Source organism: Sarcophilus harrisii, chromosome X (assembly GCF_902635505.1).
Source record: "Sarcophilus harrisii chromosome X, mSarHar1.11, whole genome shotgun sequence".
In the NCBI taxonomy this organism is placed as follows: Eukaryota; Metazoa; Chordata; class Mammalia; order Dasyuromorphia; family Dasyuridae; genus Sarcophilus; species Sarcophilus harrisii.
In genome coordinates this window covers 53,794,923-53,814,994 of record NC_045432.1, presented here as the reverse complement: position 1 = coordinate 53,814,994, position 20,072 = coordinate 53,794,923, and the positions used below count along the sequence as shown (strand labels likewise).

At 40.1% G+C, this 20,072-nt stretch overlaps 1 protein-coding gene across 2 annotated transcripts in view; it reads left to right on the top strand.

The window, feature by feature from the left end:
• Nucleotides 1-1,066: 1,066 nt before the first annotated feature.
• The window catches only part of LOC100915720 (zinc finger protein 2 homolog), a 29,713-nt gene continuing 10,707 nt past the window's right edge, over nt 1,067-20,072 (top strand). The window contains exons 1-5 of one of the 2 annotated variants that reach the window (XM_031945174.1): nt 1,067-1,422; nt 2,355-2,493; nt 3,236-3,306; nt 6,177-6,303; nt 6,434-6,617. In XM_031945174.1, coding sequence (XP_031801034.1) covers nt 2,460-2,493; nt 3,236-3,306; nt 6,177-6,303; nt 6,434-6,471 — 270 coding nt within the window. In that variant the 5' untranslated portion in view covers nt 1,067-1,422; nt 2,355-2,459 and the 3' untranslated portion in view covers nt 6,472-6,617. Of the gene's footprint in view, nt 1,423-2,354; nt 2,494-3,235; nt 3,307-6,176; nt 6,304-6,433; nt 6,618-6,993; nt 7,090-20,072 lie in introns of those variants that run through there. The other variant, XM_031945173.1, reaches the window with a different exon arrangement.

The following is a 20,072-nucleotide window of genomic DNA, read 5'->3' as shown; positions in this document are numbered from 1 at the left end:
GAAGGAAGGAAGGAAGGAAGGAAGGAAAGTCCCGTTTAGCACTGAAAGCCCTTCATAATCTGGTCCCCTTCTTTCCAGTCTCCTTACACCTTACTCCTCAACACATATTCTTTGATCTAGTGACACTAAGGAACAAGACCCTCCCATCTCTCATTCCATGTGTTTTCTCTGGCTGAACCCCATGTCTGAAACATTCTAACTCCTCTGTTCTGCCTACTGACCTCCCTGCCTTCTTTAAATCCCATGTTCTCCTCTCAATTCTAGTGCCTTAATTACTTTCTATTTATCCTGTATATAGATTCTTTGTACATATTTATTTGCAAGTTAAATCCGTTAAATCCTAAAAGGACTGTGAGCTCCTTGGAGGGAGGGATTGTTTTTGATTTTGTTTTTCGCCCCTTTTTGTATCCCTAGTGCTTAGCACAGTGCCCGGCACACAGCAGGTGCTTAATAAATTGTATTGACTGATTGCAGGAAAACCTGAGTGCAAATTCCACCTCAGACACTTCGCAGCTCTCTGACCTGGGCAAGTCACTTTATTCCTGCCTTCCTCAGTTTCTTCATCTGTAAAATGGGGATTACAAAATAGCATCTACCTCCTGGGGTTGTTGTGGTCAGATGCTAACAACTGTAAAGTGCTTAGCACGGTGCCCGCCATATAGTAGGTGCAAAGTAAATGTCAACTATTACTGTTTAGAAAAACCGGGTTAGGAAGGTGGGAAGCAAGGCTACTGTCCGGTGTGGGATGCTCACCCGCGTCTGACTGAAGGGGAGAAGCCCCTGGCGGCACTGTCCCACAGAAGTGGTCAGCAATGACATTCCTGAGCTGGGGAACTGAGGTGGAAGGAGAGGAGCCTCCTGGGTGCCTCGACACCTTGCCCACGGATCCCACGCCACTTTCCACTACCTCCACTTAGCCACTGAGGACCTCCGTCCTCAGTCACCTCACACCTAGTGTCGGGCTCCGTGAGGGCAGGTCTAGGCAAATGCGCCTGCGCAGCCCAACCCAACTATGCACACCTAAATCCTTGGAAGGGAAATTAGGCGTGGGGCTTGAGAGCAAAAAGATACTTCCGGAAGTGGACTCTGGCCCGCGCTTTTCCCCTACGGCGGTCGTTCGCCGCTCCTTAGAACTACGATTCCCAGAATTCCACGGACTGCCAGGGGCGCTTCTTTCTGCGGACTTGCAGGGCCACACCGTTAGGGGTTACGAAGCAGGGAAGGTAGCGGTAAAAGAGGTGAGAGCCTCGGTTGAGATGGCATTCTGGGAAATGGAGTTTAGGAGCGGGAATGTCTTCGACTCGCGGACGTCTTGAATGGGCAGTCCGGAAGCCCACCCTGCGCAGGCGCACTAAGCTGTCTGGCCTGGCGGGTGCGTCCTCTTCGCTGGCAGCGCTGGTCGGATTGCAGACCTACGGGAAGGTAGGTCGGTGCCTGAGGGATCACGGCGCCCATGGGTGTTTCGGGCTGAGGCTCGAGGTCACCATGGTAACCGCTCGCCTGTCGCGTGCCGATGTCTTTGCCTTTTGCGGGGAGGCGGAGGACCCTGGGCTTTGGGGAGTGTGCGGGGTAGGATCGAGAATGGGGGCGTAAGGAATGGAGAGGGGGCGGCTCTGACTTGAATGTCTGTGACCGCACCCTCGGTACCACCCTCTCCCAAGGGGACTCGGAGCCGCAGCTGGACTCCCCTTCCCTCTCAGAGACCACCCCTTTTCTGATCCATGCATGTGGGTATGGGTGTGTGGGTGTGGATGTGGGTGGGCATCTGAGTGTTGTTCCCTTGTGTGACTGAGCCTCTCCTCTGCCTGTTGAGCCATAAGAAGCTAGGGCCAGGCTGTGGATCTTTGGGTTTGGCTGATGTTAGTGGGACAAGGGCCAAGTCCCTGCAGATCTCTTTGCGTCAGAGAAGAGTTCTGTGTCCCTGTTTGTGGGAGCCAGCTCCACCAGTTCTGTTTCTGCTTGTCTGCCTGCCTGCCTGCCTGCCGGCTGGTCCTCACCCTGTCACCATTCCTGTGTTCCAGGATCGCTGGGCATTCTTTACAGGGCCCTCGGTCGGACTAAGGCTTCTGGGGTCTTCGTGCCGACTTCAGCCTGTCTCTGCCCACAGAGTCTCCAGGAACCCACCCTGAGACTCGAGAGAGTGGGCTTCCCAGGAGGGAGACAAAAATTAAAGCCCCAGGGCCACCGTCCCTATTTAGGGGGTATTGCTCCTGAACCCCCCAGATCCCAGCTCACCAGGACCCTCTCAGGCTCCTGAGAGTGAAAGTAGAGGAGAATCTCCCCTCCCCCCCAACCCCAGGGAGTAGGAATCCAGCCTAGCAGGAGACAAACCTGACCAGAGATCTCTCAACCAGAGCTTCAGGGCTGAGGCTGGAGAGTGATACAGAGGAACAGATCCTGGGACTGCTGGCGCCTTTGCAATTCCTGACCATCTCTAAAACAGTGAGGAAGGGCTAACCATGGAGGATTTGACCCAAATGATTGGAGAGAGAGGTGAGAATGGTAGAAGGATGTGAGAGTGAGGGCTCATTCTTCCCAAGACAGGAAAGAAGAAAAAGCTATTTGGAAGACCTGGTGGGAGGTTGAAACTTTGGGTATGGATTAGGGTTCCATGATAGGCTCCACAAATGTGTTTGGGAGCTCATCGTGAATCCCCCTCCATCATCCAGATTAATCCTCTCTTCCAGTTCTGCTGTGCCTAATAAGGTACTCCCTAAATTTAATTCCACAAATAATTATTACTAGGTTCAAGGCAGTGAACCTGTTCAGGAAAATGCATTCTGCAGTTGTTGCTGATTATTTCTTTGTAAATCTTTTTTTTTTTCCCCTTCAGAAGGTTCTTAAATGAATTCATCTTTACATTGGGATTGTTCATTTCTCAAAGCCTTTTCAAATTTGTTCTCATTTTGGCCTTAAGAGAGCCAAGAAGACAGGTTAGGTTCGGGGGCAGTAAGGGGCAGGAATCTGGGCCTGTGATTTCATTAATACAGGAATTTCTGGTGTGGAATTCCTCCAGTGATGCAGATAAGTAACATGTTTGTGACTTCTAATCTTAGAGAGTTGCCTGGGGAATTGAGAAGTTAAGTGACTCGCCCAGCATCCTGAAGTCAGATTCACCAGTCATTGTCCATTGGAGAAGCACACCCAGCTGGGGTGTGGGGATTTCTAGCCTACGGGTAGATCTGGGAACTTCAAGACAAATCTGATTCCTCTCCTGCCCCCCATTATTCCCCAGCTCTGCCTTCCCAGGATGAGAATTCCCCAGACGAGGACATGGCTGCTGTGGTCTTGCCAGCTGGACCCCAGGTGAGTCAGACTCAGTTTGCCTTCCTTAAAGGCCATTTTTCCTTATGCTGAAGCTTTGTGACCCAGTCCTCCCTGCCCTGTCCTCATGGCCTGGGCTCTGGGTCACTAAGTCTTTCCACCTTCTTTCCATGTCTTTTCTCTATCATCTTTTGTGTATGATTTGATAACAGCTCCTTCTCACTTGATGCTCCTCACTGTGTTAGCCTAAGAGATGTCACTCTTCAGATTCTGTTCCTGCCTTTTGAACAAATTTCCTCTATCTCCTTCTTATCTTCATGACTCCATCCTGGACCTTCTTGGCATTTCTCCGCACTTACATCCTACACAACTTTCAGCTACCACTTCCATGAACATGACACCCCAAATCGGTACTGGTTTCTGAGATTTATATTCAGATCCCTACATCAGTGGTATCATAGACACAGGGGCCATTGAAATGTACAGAAGGATCCCTGGCCTCTTCTTCCCCCCACCTCATAGCTTGGAAAACCTCATATTAACGTTCTGTTCTATTGTGCTTTTGTTTTGTTAAATATCTTCCAGTTACATTTTAATCTAGTTCAGTTGCGGATGTGCTTGACACCTCTGGTCAACAGGATCTCTCAGAATGTTCCACCAGCATCATGAACTCAACATGGCCCCAACTAAGCTCATTTTTTTCTTTCCTAAACCTGCTCTTTCTTCTGGCTTCAGTGTTTCTGTCTGGTACCAGCATTCACCCACTCTTCCCTTTTATTACCTTAGAATTCTTAGACTCCTAGCTTTCTCTCTCATTTCTCATCTGTAATTAGTTACCATCACCACCCCCTGCCATTTTCACTTGTGTAATTTCACTCACATCCATCTTCTCATCCACATCCAAATATGAGCCCTTATTACCACTCATGAACTATACTTTTTAAAAGTTTACCCATCTCTGCTCTCTACCTCCAATCCATTCTTCATACCAGTGCAGAATAAGTTTGTCATGTATGATTTTAGTCATACCAGAAACGTTCGGTAGTTCCCAGCGTCTGCTCAGCAGAATTTACTCTTCTACCTGTGGCCTTTATAGCCCTCCATGGGCTGGCACTATCATATTTTGCTAGCATTTAAAGTCCAACTTGGATACCATTTCCTCCAGGAAGCCTTCCCCAATTTGCCTTAATTCATTGACAATGTTCATTTTCCCTTCAGACTTCATATAGCAACTTGTTTTGCATTTTAAAAGTCTACTTACTTAGTCTTATGTATTATAGTTCTCTATATTTGTAGATTAAATAAGTTCTTTGAGAGTAGGAGCCTTCTGGAATTGTTTCTGTATTCGAAGCCATACCTTTCTCAAGACGGTTTCTATCAGTCTTATTGTTCTGTTGTTGACATTGATATACTGTGAGCTTCTTGAGAAGGAAAAAAAAATACATTTCAATAAAAACAAAGACCAAAAAAGCAAGATGTGTTTGAATAGAAAACCAGAACCAGAACCACTTTACCTTCTGGTAGAAACTTAGAAACAGTGAATGGATTTTAAAATGTGCTTACTTTGATGCTAATTTGCCATATACTAAAATAAACTAATAATCTCCCACTTAAAAATAAGAGAGAGTAGGGGCTCATCTTTGTATCAGCCACATGCCCTGTGGGAGTGGCTGCTTACTAAATGGCCTCTGCTTTCCTTTGGTATTCTAGGAACAAATCAGAAATGTTAATGTGAGTTTGTGTGTTTGCCTTAGTTTCAGATGTTAGTTCAATTGTTATCCATCAGCTATCAAGTATTGAGTACCTATTATATGTGATTATATGGTAGCCACTGGGGATACAAGTACAATAAATGAAAATATATTATGTTCTAATGGAGAAACAAATACACATTGAAGTCTAAATAGAAGAAGAAGAAAGGAAATGAAAACTAGTTCAACAAAGATAGTTTGAGAGGAAAGGCTAGCAGGGATAGGCTTACATATCCATGTATCTATGTATGTTATTGTGTGTATCATTTTAGTTACGTCTGGGCCTGGAGTTTCCAACTGTGTAAGGTGCTCTCCTGGAGGACCTCTTCTACTTCTGTTTCCACTCTGCACCTTACAAACTGGAGTAGAGAAATGTCAATCCTGTGCCCAGGTGCTCAGAGCCAGCATGTGCCGATGAAGACTTGAGCCCACATTTGCCAGACTCCTGAGCAATTCTTTGTGTGTGTGTGTGTGTGTGTAGGATTCATTAGAAAAATCAAGTTCTACCTCCAGACACTTTGAGACTACCTCTCCTTATGCATTCAGATATGTACATTTATGATAGTTCCTTTGTTTGGCAGTTAAAGCTCTTTATAATCTGATGCCAACCAACTTTCCAACCTCATTATATATTCATGCACTACATTCACTCTACTGTCCAGTTAAATTGCCCAGGGCATTTCTTGAACATAACAGCTTATCTCCCACATCTTTGCTTTTGCACCCTCTGTCCTCTGTCCCTGAAATGTGCTTCCTGCTTACCTCCAAGCCTTGGTGTATCTTTCTCCAGGGCTCAACTCAAGGATTACTTTTTTCTGATCTGCTTATCTGCTAGTGTCTTCCTTCCCTCAATAACTTTGTATATGTGTTGTACATGCTTATATATGATCTCTCTTTCTTTCTCTCTCTCTCTCTCTCTTTCTATATATATATATATATATATATATTTTTTTTTTTTTTTTTCTCTTGTCTCCCCCAATAAAACTTACCTTTGCTTTTCTATCATCAGCTTATGGCATAATGCTTAGCATATAGTAGTTCATAAATGCTTGTTGACTTTACTTTTTAAGTAAAGCTTTTCAGAATATAAGCATTTATTAATTCATCAATTGTTGGTTTCATTAAAGCACTTAACAAAGCCTCTCATGCTCTTTCTTTCAGCAATCAATGGCATTTAAGAATGTGGCTGTGGCCTTTGGCCAAGAGGAGTGGAGTCAACTGGACCCTACTCAAAAGGACGTGTACAGAGATGTGATATTGGAAAAGTATCGGCACTTGGTTTCAATGGGTAATGATGATTTTCCTCTTTAATTGAAAATCTTCCCATTGGATAATTTTATTTCCTCTTTTTTTAGTATATATAAGACCTTTTAGCTTAGGGTTCTGGATTCAATGTTTCCAAATCTTTTTTGTCCTAGAAACATCTGTTCCTGTTCATTGTCCAACACTTGGTTGAATTGAAAGTAGGTGGCTGTAGCTTCCACATCCTTTTTTTCCTCAATCCAAGGCTTTCTCCCATGAGGTCCACACTGCATATACCTATGTAGTAAGAAATTCCTAGCCTTCCAGCCTGAAGACTATCATCTTTCTGAACTCACTAAAAGTGAGTTCTTTACCCATCTCCCATGAACTGTTTATAGGAATTTGCCACTAAGCATTCTGCTCGGAGCCATTTTATTTCCTTCTGGGTCTTGCCTGGTGCTTCTCCCCCCACCCCGCTTCCCTGAAGATTAAGAGCTTGGTATAGCAGAAAGAACCTTGGAGGATGAGTGAGGAAGTTGGGATCTGGTACCTGTTCCATCACCCAGCAGCCAAGAGGCCTCGGGTTTAAATATTCTGAGCTACAGGTCCTTATCTGAAAAAGAATTCTTATTTGTGATTGATCATATTTAATAAGTAATTCTTGGAGTCTGATGTGCAGGCTGCCTTTGTGTCCTCAACACAAATAATGAAGTCCTATTTATTTTTCTGTGAACAGGGCTTCCAATTTCCAAACCTGATGTCATCTCACAGTTAGAGAGAAAAGAAGACCCATGGATGCTGGAAAGGGAAGTCTCAAGAGACGTCTATTCAGGTGAGTAATAAAGAGCTGGTGATCGTTGGAAGCAGTAGGCCTATTAGTCATTGAGCACCTTTGGTGTATGATAGCTGAAGAGCCTCACCTCAAAACCTAGGCCTACAGAGGAGGAGCTGGAGGCCTTCTTGGACAAGTTTCCACATAGAATTCGGGCTAGTTGGACAGTTACTGTTTTGCCCCTTAGTTTCAAAAGAACACTACTTTCTCCCTGAAGCTAGTTCCTGTACTTGTATTCTGGATCCCAATACTTATCTTTTCCAGCACTTTACCCCACTACTTCATTACAGATTTTCTCTCATCTCTTCAAACTTACCAAGGTTTCTTTTATTTCAAACAATTCAAACTCTTTTCTTTTTTCTTTACTCTGCTCTCTCTTCTGCCTTTTGTCTTTTTTGTTTGTGTGTGTTGTTGATTTTTTTTTTTTTTTTTGCTGAGGCAGTTGGGATTAAGTGACTTTGCCCAGGGTCACACAGCCAGAATATGTTAAGTGTCTGAGGCCAGATTTTGAACTCTGGTCCTCTTGACTTCAGGGCTGGTGCTCTAACTCACTGCACCACCTAGCTGCCCCTCTTCTGCCTTTTGTCAAACATTTCTCTCTTTTCATTGAAGAGTTCCTCAAACATGCATTTTACAGCTGCTGCATACACTTCACCCTAAAAATCTCCTAAAATCTGCCTTACTTTCTGCCACTCTTATGAAACTGCTATTTTGAAGGGCATAATTGACTTCCTGTTAACCAGTCCAATGCCTTTTCTCTGCCTTATTCGATATTATGGACCAGCTCTACTTTTATTTTAAAGACTGGATCTCCCTGTCTTACCTAGGCCCGATGTGCAGAAATCCTCACAGGCCTGATCCCACTACCAATGAGTAGGGGATCTTTAACCTATTTCATTTTCATTCAGAACACTTCTTTAAGCAACCTGGTGACGTCCACTGCCAGGGACTCACCATATTGAAGCCTAATTTAGTGCAGACATCTGACTAGCACTACCCAGGGCAGCTTAGAATTCTCAAGCTGCATATTGACTAGCAGTGGCCTCCATAGGAGCCAGAATTATAGGCATGTACCCAGCTCACCTGTCCTCACTCTTCTACTTTGGTCCTTATTCTTTCCTTCTTCTTCCAGCCACTTCTCTGTCTCCATAAAAGTCTCTTCTTCCCCTAAGTGGAAATAGACTTAATTAATAACATTTGATAATTAATAATAATTTAATTTAATAATGATAATAAAGAAGTAGTTAACACTTAATTAACTAATTTACAGTTTTTGCTATAGGGTCTTTTCTTTCTTTTTTATTTAATAATATTTTATTTTTCCCCAATTACATGTAAAGAAAATATATAGTTTTTTCAAGAAGTTTTTTTTAGCAACTACTTCAAAAGTTTTCAAGTGTTTGTCAACAGGTAACAGTAGATTATCATAGAGTTATTTGTAAGATTGCATATTTAGGGTTGGAAGAAAATTTAAAGATCAAGTAGTTTACATCCCTCATCTTACAGTCATCTGGGACCCAGAGAGCCAAGTTATAACCTCAAACGAGACAAACCAAAAAATAATAAAGGTTAACATTTCTAGCAAACCTGGTGTGTTAAAAACAAAATAGAACTCTGTTCTTCTAGATCCATATCTATATTTATGTACTTTTTTACATCTAGAGAAAACCAGAATAATTAAAATCACATACCAAAACTGCACATTGCAATATATTTACAATTTTTGGAATGTCATTTTTAAAGAATGGCTAGCAGTCTTTTGTCTGGAAAACTGTAGGAAGACACTTGTGTCCAGTAATGCCTAAATGTCCATCCCCAGGTACATCCTTACCCTGATATATCGGAAATTGATTTCATTTCAATAAAAAAACAATTGAACCAAGAAAACAAATGCAAAGTTTATTTATGAAACCATGTTTTCAGAATAGAATATCAGAGCTCTTTTCTTTCTTTTTTTTTAATATGCTGGCTTTAAAATTTTTCCAAATACATGCAAATGTAGTTTTCAACATTTTCACATTCACTTTTTCAAAACCTTGTGTTCCAAATTTTTCTCCCTTCTCCCCCAACCCCTAGATAGCAAACAATCTGATATAAGTTAAACATGTGCAGTTCTTCTGAACTTATTTCCACATTTGTCATACTGTGGCAAGAACAATCAGATAACAAGAAGAAAAAAAAAGCAAACAAACAACAGAGGTGAAAATACTGTGCTTTGATTGATTCAGTCTCCATAGTTCTCTCACTGGATTATGGATGCCATTTTACATTTCAGGTCTCTTGGAATTGTCTTGAATCACCTCATTGTTGAAAAGAGCAAAGTTCATCACAGTTGTTACTTAATCTTACTGTTGCCATATACAGTGTTTTCCTGGTTCTGCTCACTTCACTCAGCATTAGTTCCTGTAAGGCTCTCCAGGCCTCTCTGAAATCATCCTACTGGTCATTTCTTACAGAACAATAATATTCCATCACATTCATATACCACGATTTATTCAGCCATTCCCCAGCCGATGGGCATCCACTCAGTTTGCAGTTTCTGGCCACTACAAAGAGGGCTGCCACAAACATTTTTTGTGCATAGGGGTCACTTTCCCTCCTTTAAGATCTCTTTGGGATATAAGCCCAGTAATAACACTGCTGGATCAAAGGGTATGCACAGTTTGATAGCCCTTAGGGCATAGTTCTGTATTACTCTCCAGAATGGCTGGATCAGTTCTCAACTCCACCAACAATGTCTTAGTCTCTTTTCAAAAACATTGTGGGAAATGCCAACATTCATTTTTACTCAGGCAAAGACGATGGCTGTGGCTTCCCACTAGTCCTGTGCCAAGCTGCCCAGGGAAAGCACAGCAGCCCAGATGCTGGCTCCTCCAACCTCAATCCCATTGGGCTTACTCTCTTAAGTTATGGAAGTAGTTCTAACAGAACAAAAGTCCACTAGTGTTTTCAATTATTTCTTTACTATATCCCTGGGGGTGGCAAGGTATCATTGGCTCACTTCCTTTTCATGGGTCCTGATAACTCCCTGTCACCAAATAGTTAATGTGACCTCTTCTTTGCTAGCAAAGCAGGCACAGAACTTGAGATATGGATCTGTAAAATTAAGTGTCATGAGTGTACAACTTCATACTCCCCGGTGCTGTTGTAAAAATAAGAATTATGGTAGCAAAAGAAAAAAATACTATGAACTAAAGTATAAATTGCACAATAACAAATAGAACCAGGAACAATTTTCATATTGAAAAGGTTGCATTCTCATTTTTTTCATACTCTGGCCTCATCACGCCCTTTTATCCTCTCACTCAGCTTATCTTCAGTTGATAAGCAAAGTAACGTTTTGCTACTCACTAAGAGCCTCTTTTCCTTCTGGCTCTCTGTGAACTCATTAGTTTCTTTTTTTTTTTCCCTTTATCACAATAGCTAGCCTCTGCTCAGCTTTGCCTTTCTGGAGCAACTTCCCTCTCGTATTCCATTTCTCTTATTTAGCAACCTTTTACAGTCTGGTTCTCTTTTTCTTTGTATAGTGAAGGCACATGTGTATGAACTGACTTTCTAGTTAACCAACTTAGTAGCTTCATTTCTCAAAGCAATCGAATGCTTAAATAAAAAAGTTTGTGCTTTTTTGTTTTTTATACTATACAATCTTCTCATATATTATCTTCCCTCTCTACCCTCATTCCAGCCAACAGGATACCCTTCACTCCCCCCCCCCCCAACTCCCTATTTCCACCCATCCAGCCACTCCTAGTAACGAAGAAAAATAGTTAAGCAAAAGTGACCAGCACAGTAACCGTTATCTATCAAGTGTATTTTTATAATCTGCTGTCCCTGTCCAACACATACACCTCCTCCCCAACAAAGAGCTTTGAGATATGTTTATCAAACTGTCCTCTGAAACTCATCATGTTATAAGCCAAAGACAAATTAAACAAATTTTTTTCATGCTTCCAAATCTGGATCTCCAGCTCTGATCTCTCATTTGCATTCCAGTCCCATACTTCCATCTATTTAGAGACCCTGGGATAACTCACACTTACCTCATACTCTTCTCATTCAAAATGGCGCTCTTCTTTGCCTCCAAACTAGTTTTTCCCTTTGTTGCTCTTCCTATTTCCTAGGCAAGAAAACTGAAAATTACTTCTGGCTCTTCCCTCTCCTCATCATTCACTAAGTCCTGTTGATTCATACTTCAAAGAGTCTGATTTGTCATTTCTTCTCCACTTTCACTGACAGCACTCAGTGGAAACCACCATTACTATAGGCTTAGATTGTTGTAACAGTCTCCTACATTTTCTTATATCTTATTTACTGATTACTTCTGTCATATTCCTCTATCCCCAAAAAACCATTGATTTCATTCTACCATTTCCTCTCAATCCAGGCATGGTTATTGATTCCCAGTGCCATAACGGGCACTCCACCTCATCAGATTTTTAAAAATAGTTCTTATTAGTGCCTTTTGTCTTTATATTGAAGTCATTTCAATTCTTCCTCCACATTGAGCCTACTTCCTCAAATGTGTTGAGCGTACCTTCCTCCAATTCTCCTATTGCACTTGTATATATAGTATACAGTGCTGCAATTACCTGTTGTATTGGAGTACTCCATAATTGTTTTGTGTGTGAGATTTATGTCCCTGCCTACATTGGAAGCTTCTCCAAGCTTGCACATATCACTGACATATTCATATCACATCATTGATTTAGAACTGGAATCTTAGTGATTTTGTAGTGCAACCCCATTTTACAAAAGAGGTAATCGAACCCCAGTGAGAAAAGGCTACACAGGTAGTCATCCAAATTGGCATTTGAACTATGTCTTCTAACTTCAAATGTAGCACTCTTTCCTTTATAATACAGGCTTGGAGTGAGCATAAGACCTGTCCCACAAAATGGCTACAAAACAGGCTTTCACAAAATATTTTTCTTTTGGCTTTCTAAGGTGCCAGGAAGATGAGAAAACTTTGCTCTTTCTCATTTGTTTTGTCATCTTATTTTGCCCACCAGTTATTTTCTGTTTCATCTTTCCTAAGCAACTATTAGGAGAGAAAGACAAAAATTAAGATGTGATCTCTGCCCTCCAGACGTTTATGGTCTTTTTAGGTAGCAGGATATACACAGAGAAAAGATATTCATAATGGTTCAAAGTGATGTATGTCAGTGTCAAAGTGAAAAACTACAGCTAGTAAGAAGATTTTGGAAAAGAGCAGGATTGGCTGGAGTAATTGGGGAAGATTTTAGAAGTGATGGAATTTGACCTTGGCCCTGAAAGATTTGGTTAGATGAAAAAACAGAAGGGCATTCTGGGTTGGAGAATAGAATGGCCTGAGGCTGTGAATATTGCATATTCTACCTAGACTTTATTTTGGGACTACTCATACCACTGCTGGGAAGACTTCCCAAACCAACCACCCTCTGCTTAAGCAGGAGCCTTCCTGGCATCCAACCATCATGATCATCAAGCTGGCCTACTCAAGATTCTTTTCCAGTTGGACTGTGCTGTTTGCCATTGGGTTAAGGAATCCCACCTAGGCTTGAGTTTTTCCAGTGGAATAGAAGCAAATTCTTGCTGCTTTTAGAGAGCAAACTCAGCCCCATGCAGAAGGAAGTACATACCGTTCTAGGTTCACTCTTAACACTATGCTCTTAGGTCATAGAATGTATACACTATTCTTATCTATTCCATGAGTACTAGATACCAATATCAGCTGTTAACATTCCAGCTTTCAGTTTTATCATTACTTTTGTATGCTTTCAGTTCTTTTGTGTTTACAAAATGCCCTACTGATTAGGTAGTAGGTATTTAATCTAGCAACTGCATTCATACTAGTCTACTTGTCTTGCCAAAGCATGACTCCTATTAACTTTATTCCTGTAGGATCCACACAAACTTAAGAATGTTTGACACACTCAAAATGTCCCATCCAAGTCACATGGCTTTTCTCAGAACCTACTTCTCCCACTTGGTCTATAGTCCCCACCTTCCTTATGTTGGCCTTTTACTCCTATCAACAGAGAGCAAGGAATAATGGGTAGAGGGTTTGATTAAGCAATTGGAACAGCATCCTTTTGGTACCAGGGAGATTTTTGACCAAGGTGGAACAGAAGGAAAGGGATGTTTTAGAAATTAGAATAGTGTAATCTTTGGAGTTATCCAGTCCAATCTTCTGTGGTTGCAGAAATCATTTCTATAATATCCTTGATCATCCATGGTCATCCAACTTTTGCCCAAACATTATTAGCGACACGTGAAGTCACTACTTAAAGAGGCAGCTCACTTTTATCTCTGGCTCGCTATTGGAGAATTCTTAACTAGATCAAGCCAAAATTTACTTCCTTGTAACTTCCACATCTTAATCCTGATTCTACCTTCTGGAACATTATATAGCAAGTCTTGTGCCCTTTCCTACATAAAAGCCTTTAAGATAATTAAAGATTGCTCACATGCATGCCTTATCTTTTTTCAAGACCTAACTTTCTTGGTTCCTTCAACTGTTTCTGACTACAATATAATCTTTAGACTCCCCCTCTCTGTCCTGGTTGACAGCTCCTGAAATATTCTTATCACTGGGTCTTCCCAGATTTCCAATAAGCATAAAGAAGACCTTTGTTTGTTTTTAATTTAATTTAGTTTTTTTCAGTTAAAAAACAATTTTTTCTACCTCCCATTAAAAAAATAAATTAAAAAAGCTTTTATAAGAAACATGCATTGTCGAGCAAAGTAGTTCTCTGATTGTGCATGTTCAGAAATTAAGTCTCATTCTACACGATGAGTAAAGAAAGAGCTTTCTAATGGAGCTAGGCAACAATAAAATGAACTATCTTTTGAAGGACTGACCTTCCCATCACTGAACACATTCAGGCATTTCATGCTCAATGGTAATGATTATTTTTGATCAGATGATGGAACAGGGGAACAGATGATGGAACACACTTCTTCCTTCATCTTATTAGAGAAGTTGGGAACCGGTACTATGAAGAATGGTGCATATGATACAAATGTACATAGAATAAATATGATATGTATATGTACAATTGCTGAGACTATTGGATTTTGCTTACATGGTTTTCCTTATTACAAAGAAGGCTTCTATGAGGAAGGAACAGTAACAATAAGTGATATGAAAACAAAAATTCCAAAAATATTGTTATTTGTTATATTATACTATTATATGTCATTTATTATATATCATATATTAATTCATTTGGTTTATCAATCATCAATTAAAGTAATTAATAATTCAAATTAATTGGTAATAAAATTACTAATGTTATATTATTGTTATATGTGATTACATATCATAATATATAGCAATTATATTAACATTTTATATATTATTGTATATAATATATATTAGTAATTATAAGGTTAAATAACATTGAACTATAGCCTCCAGAATTTAACACAGTATTCGTGGTTTAATGTGAAAAGCACATAATAAAAGGGAACAGCTCATTCCCATGACATTGATGTGGACAGTGTTTTAATGTCTGGTAAGGTATCCTGAGATTTCATCCTTCGCCCAAATCCCTCTTTGTTCCATGCAGGTGACAGTATATTCTTGGAGGTTGTGCTAATAGAGCATAATGTCTAGCAGGTCCTGCCAAGCTGGAAAAATTTTACTTGCATGTTGTTGCAGGGCTCAGCAGCAAATACTTTCTTTCTTTGTTTCTTTTTTAAAAAAATAATAATAGCTTTTTTATTTTTCAAAATACATGCAGAGATAGTTTTCAGTGTTCACCGTTGCAAAACCTTGTTCTAAATTTTTCTTCTTTCTTCCTTCCCTTTCCTCTCCCCTAGACAACAAGTAATCCAATGTAGGTTAAACAGGTGCAATTCTTATATATATATGTGTGTGTTTGTGTGTGTGTGTATGTATGTATGTATATATATATGTGTATATATATATCTGCATTTATCATGCTGTGCAAGAAAAATCAGATCAGAAGGGGAAAAAATGAAAAAAAAAAAAACAAGCAACCAAAAAACAATAAAGGTGAAAATACTATGGTGTGATCCACATTCAGTCCCCATATTCCTCTTACTGGATGCAGATGGCTCTCCCTATCACAAGTCTATTAGAATTGGCCTGAATAACGGCATTGTTGAAAAGAGCCAAGTCCATCACACTTGATCATCACATAATCTTGTTGCTGCTGTGTATAATATTCTCTACTCACTTCACTTAACATCAGTTAATGTTTTAATTCTCTCCAAGCTTTTCTGAAATCAGCTCAGCAGAGTCTTTCTTATCTGAGGACCAGTCAAGCAAAATTTAGAGAGACTGGTCTGACTGCAGGGGGAAAAATTTTTATGCCACAGTTACTCCCAAAGATAGTCTCTCTTCTTGGAGGAAAGGAGATGGGAGCTGCATTGGTAAAGGGACCATAGCAATGAAATCACAGAACCTTAAAGTATTGAAGTGGTTAGTTTTTTTTAGCCACATGACCCTATTGATGCTTGTTGGACTCCTAATTAATTAACACAACTCAGGCTCCATTCATCTATGAGGAGTTGATTTTTTTCAACCTAAATATAGTGTGTTTATTAATGATGATGATAACTTAAAATTCTTTATCATTTAGTGTTTTCACTAAATATATAACATATTATATATAATATTACTAAATATATATGTGTGTGCTTTCACATATATTCCCATTTAAATGTTATAATTATTTTTTGAATCAGTGAAAACATTAATTATTATGCCCACCCATTTTACAAATGAGGAAACCAAAACTTAGATTAAGAGACTTGTCTAGAGTCACATGGCTTATAAGTGGTGGAATTGAGACTCATATTGGGTCTTCTTTCTACTATCTCATGTTGCTCCACAGCTTTACAGTTATCTGTTAAATTTCATTGTGTTGGGTTTTGCTTAGTATGCCAGTCCATCAAGATTATTTGATGGTAGCATCAGCCCTGAAGTCAGGAGGACCTGAGTTCAAATCTGCCCTCAGACATTTAACACTTCCTAGATGTGTGCAAGTCACTTAACCCCAATTGCCTCAGCAAAAAAAAAAAAAAAAAAAAAAAAAAAAAATTACTTTGGATTTTGCTTCAGATACTTTATTAGCTGGAAAGGCAGTTGACAAAAAATGGCTAGACAGAAGGGTAGCTTTGGAGTTGTGAAGTCCTGGGTTCAAATCCTACCTTAACCTCTTCAGTTAGCTGGCTAGTTCTCTGTAACTATTAGTTACAGAAGGGTTGCTAATTTGTGTTAGTGGAGGAAACTTCAATGATGGGACTTATCTACATGAATGAAATTCTAAGTCTAGGCCCTACCCCCCCCCCAAAAAAAAAAAAAAAAAGTATTAGCTACTCCTCTCAGATTTGTGTGGCCAAAGATTTAATAAGCATATTTTCTATATTTTTTCCAAGTCTATAGATAAGCCTTTTGAATAGAATTAGACCATGAACAGAGTTTTCTTATTTGATAATGATCTATTAATCTTTAAGGGATTAATCATTCTTAAAGTATTTGGTACTAGTTATAGCATCCTTTTTTTTTTTAACTAATATTTTTCCAACTACATGTAAAAAGATAACTTTTTATCTTAATTTTTTTTTAATTAAAGCTTTTTATTTTCAAAATATATGCATGGATAATTATAAAATCCATCCTTGCAAAACCTTGTGTACCAAATTTTTTCCCTACCCCCTTCCCTAGACAGCAAGTAATCCAATATATGTTAAACATATGCAGTTCTATACATATTTTCACAATTATTCTGCACAAGAAAAATCAGATCAAAAAGGGGGAAAAACGAGAAAGAAAACACAATGCAAGCCAGCAACAAAAAGAGTGAAAATGCTATGTTGTGATCTACACGCAGTTCCCACAGTCTTCTCTCTGGATGCAGATGGCTCTCCATCCCAAGACCATTGGAACCGACCAGAATCACCTAATTTTTGAAAAGAACCATGTCCATTAGAATTGATCATCATGTCATCTTGTTTCCATGTACAATGATCTCCTGGTTCTCCTAATTTCACTTAGCATCAGTTCATGTAAGTCTCCAGGCCTTTCTGAAATCATCCTGCTAATTATAATTATAAAATATATTTTATTATATATATATAATAATATAAAATATAATTATAAAAATAATATTCCATAACACTTATATGCCACAACTTATTCTCAACATTCATTTTGTAAATTTTGTATTCCAAATTTTTTCTCCTTCTTTCCCTTTCCTACCTCCTCCCCAAGATAGCTCAAGCAGTCTATTATAGGTTATACAAATCATAACATCTCTAAAGCAGGATTTCTTTATCTGGAAAAGAATGATAATGTCTACCTGACCTCTCCCACAGGATTTTTGTGAGGATCAAATGAAGTAATGTATGTGAAAGCTTTAGCATTAGATGATGACAATATAATGATGTTCTCTTCTGCCCTTTGAGAATAGCACACTCTGGCAATATTCAGCCCACATTCTACTAGCTTATCCATATGAATGAGAACTACCTCTTAAGGCCTATCAATACCTCAGTGTAGCTCAGGGGTGACCTTGTGTTGGAAAAAGGGAAGGCCAGTAGGTCACAGGCAGGGCCCTGGGGAGTCTGTTGTCTGAGGTCCAGCCTAGCTAGGCGGAGAGAGGCTCACTACAAGGCTTATGACAGGAGGATGGGTTTTCAGCAATAGCAACCCCCAAAGACCATGAAGATGGAGAAACTTCATTGGTGGAAGGCATGCCAATTACTGACAAATTAGAGCTCCTGCAAAAGTCTACAATTGTCAATTGTATAATGAGATTTTGAGTGTGTTATCACGATAGGTGTTGGACATAACTAAAACTATATTTTGTAGCACCTAACACTAGAATATCTTTCTCAAATATTTATTGAATGTTTATGGCATCCTCCCATTATAATAACACTTTCAAAAGAAAAGAAAAGAAAGGTATGAGATCAGTTTGTTGGGTACTTAAATCATCAGTATTTATTATCAGTGTGTCCTTTTCTAAAACTTCACCCTTTTGGGTTTTTTTTTCCCTTAGGCAATTGGGATTAAGTGATTTCCTAGGGTCTCACAGTTAGGAAGTATTAATTGTCTTGAGACTGTATTTGCACTCAGGTCCTCCTGACTCCAGGGTCTCTGCTGTGTCCACTGTGCCATCTAGCTGCTCCTCACCCTTTTGTTGTTTTTTAAAACCAGGCTATTTCCCAAGCCCAAGTTTCAGGTCTACTTTTGTCATCCAGGATTTCTCCATGCCTCTCAGATCATGCCTGCAGGCCCTGTGAGCACACTAGAATAGAACTCATCTAGGCCTGGAAATGAGTTCTTTATAACACTGTCTTAATCTTTATTTTGTGCTACAATTTTTTGTTTATTCTGTTAGACCCTTTTATAGCATGGAGACCATTTTTTCTCCTGGGGCAACCATGGGATTCAAGTAACTTTGCTTGACAGAGATGCCATGCTTATTGCTAATTATAATAGCCATCTTTGAGAGCTGTAGCTCATTGTGCCATTCAGTCTTCCCAGGAGGCATAACCGCTAGAGCTCCAGACCTGGAATCAGTAAGTCCTGAGTTCAAATCCATCTGAGACACTTACTAACTGTGTGATCTTGGCCAAGTCACTTAATTTCCATTTTTCTCAGTTTCCTTATCTGTAAATAGGGATCATAAGCATCCCTAACTCCCCACATTGTTGCAAGGATCAAATGAGATACTTAAGTGTTCAGCATCTCATACTGGCACATTGTAGGTACTATAGAAATGTTAGTTGTTAGAATTCTTGCTGATATATATTTTACAGGTGCTCGCCATTTTGTGTATGTCCTCTTTGGTCAACAAGCATTTCTTAAGCTCCTACTGTGTGCCAGGTACTCTGTTGAGTGGTGGGGATTCAGAGATCCAAATGATCTGATCTGCTCCTTGATCTCAAGCTCACAATTCAGTAGTTGGTGAACAATGGAACTAACAATTCAGGGGTTAGAAGAGGCTTCATATCTTAGGAAGAACTAAGGTATTAACTGTGTGGGTAAGAAGGAGATAAAGATGCTGGGGAGATAGAAAGGGCAAGAGGTAGACAGCAGGTAGCTGTGTGGGATGAGGGAGAGTGAGGAGGTCAAAAGCCCAAGCTATTGAATTTTGGAGACTGGAAGGGAGGTAAGGCCCTCAGCAGAAATGGGTAACTTGTCAAGATGAGTCTGTTTGAGGAGAGGACATGGATAAAATTCTGTTTTAGATGTAGTGAGTTTGAGGTGCCTGGAGGGTAATCAATTCAAAGTGTTTGCTAACCACTTGGTGATAAAGCATTGGCATTCGGGAGACAGAATGGGGCTGGACGTGGAGGTCAAGGAATCATCCGCATAGAGAAGATCAGTAAGCTTGGGAGCTGCTGACATCACCATGGAGGTAATGGGGTGTTGCTACAGTATATAGAACCCTGGGCCTGGAGTCAAATTCACACTTACTTGCTCTGTGGTCTTGGACAAAGCCACTTCATTTCTCAGCTTCAGTTTGCTCAATAAGAAAATGAAGATAATGGGCTCTACTTCCCAGGGTTGTGAAGAGCACTTAGCACAGTACCTGGCACACTGGAGATGCTTAATAAATAAATACTGATTCCTTTATTCCCCATCCTCCACCGAGGGAGAAAGTGTACAAAAAAAAAGAGGAACTAGGACAGAGTTTTAGGGTACAATCACATTTAGGGATGTGATCTTAACCCTAAGATGATAGCCTCTGGAATAAGCATAAAGAATAAAACAGATGTGGACTCCTTGAAAAAGGAGGAAGGACAAGTTGGTTACAAGACAATGACCCCCTCAGGAATCTGTACTGGTGGATAGAACTTGATAGTGATCTCTAGTATTGTAGAGGTGGAGGCATGGGGAATGAGAGCAGGTGCAGGAGGAGAGCACCAAAGATGCAGTATCATTGGGAAGGGGAGTGTGATGGGGCCGGCACATGAAAAGAACATCAGATGCTAAGTGAAATCAGTAGGACCAAGAGATCATT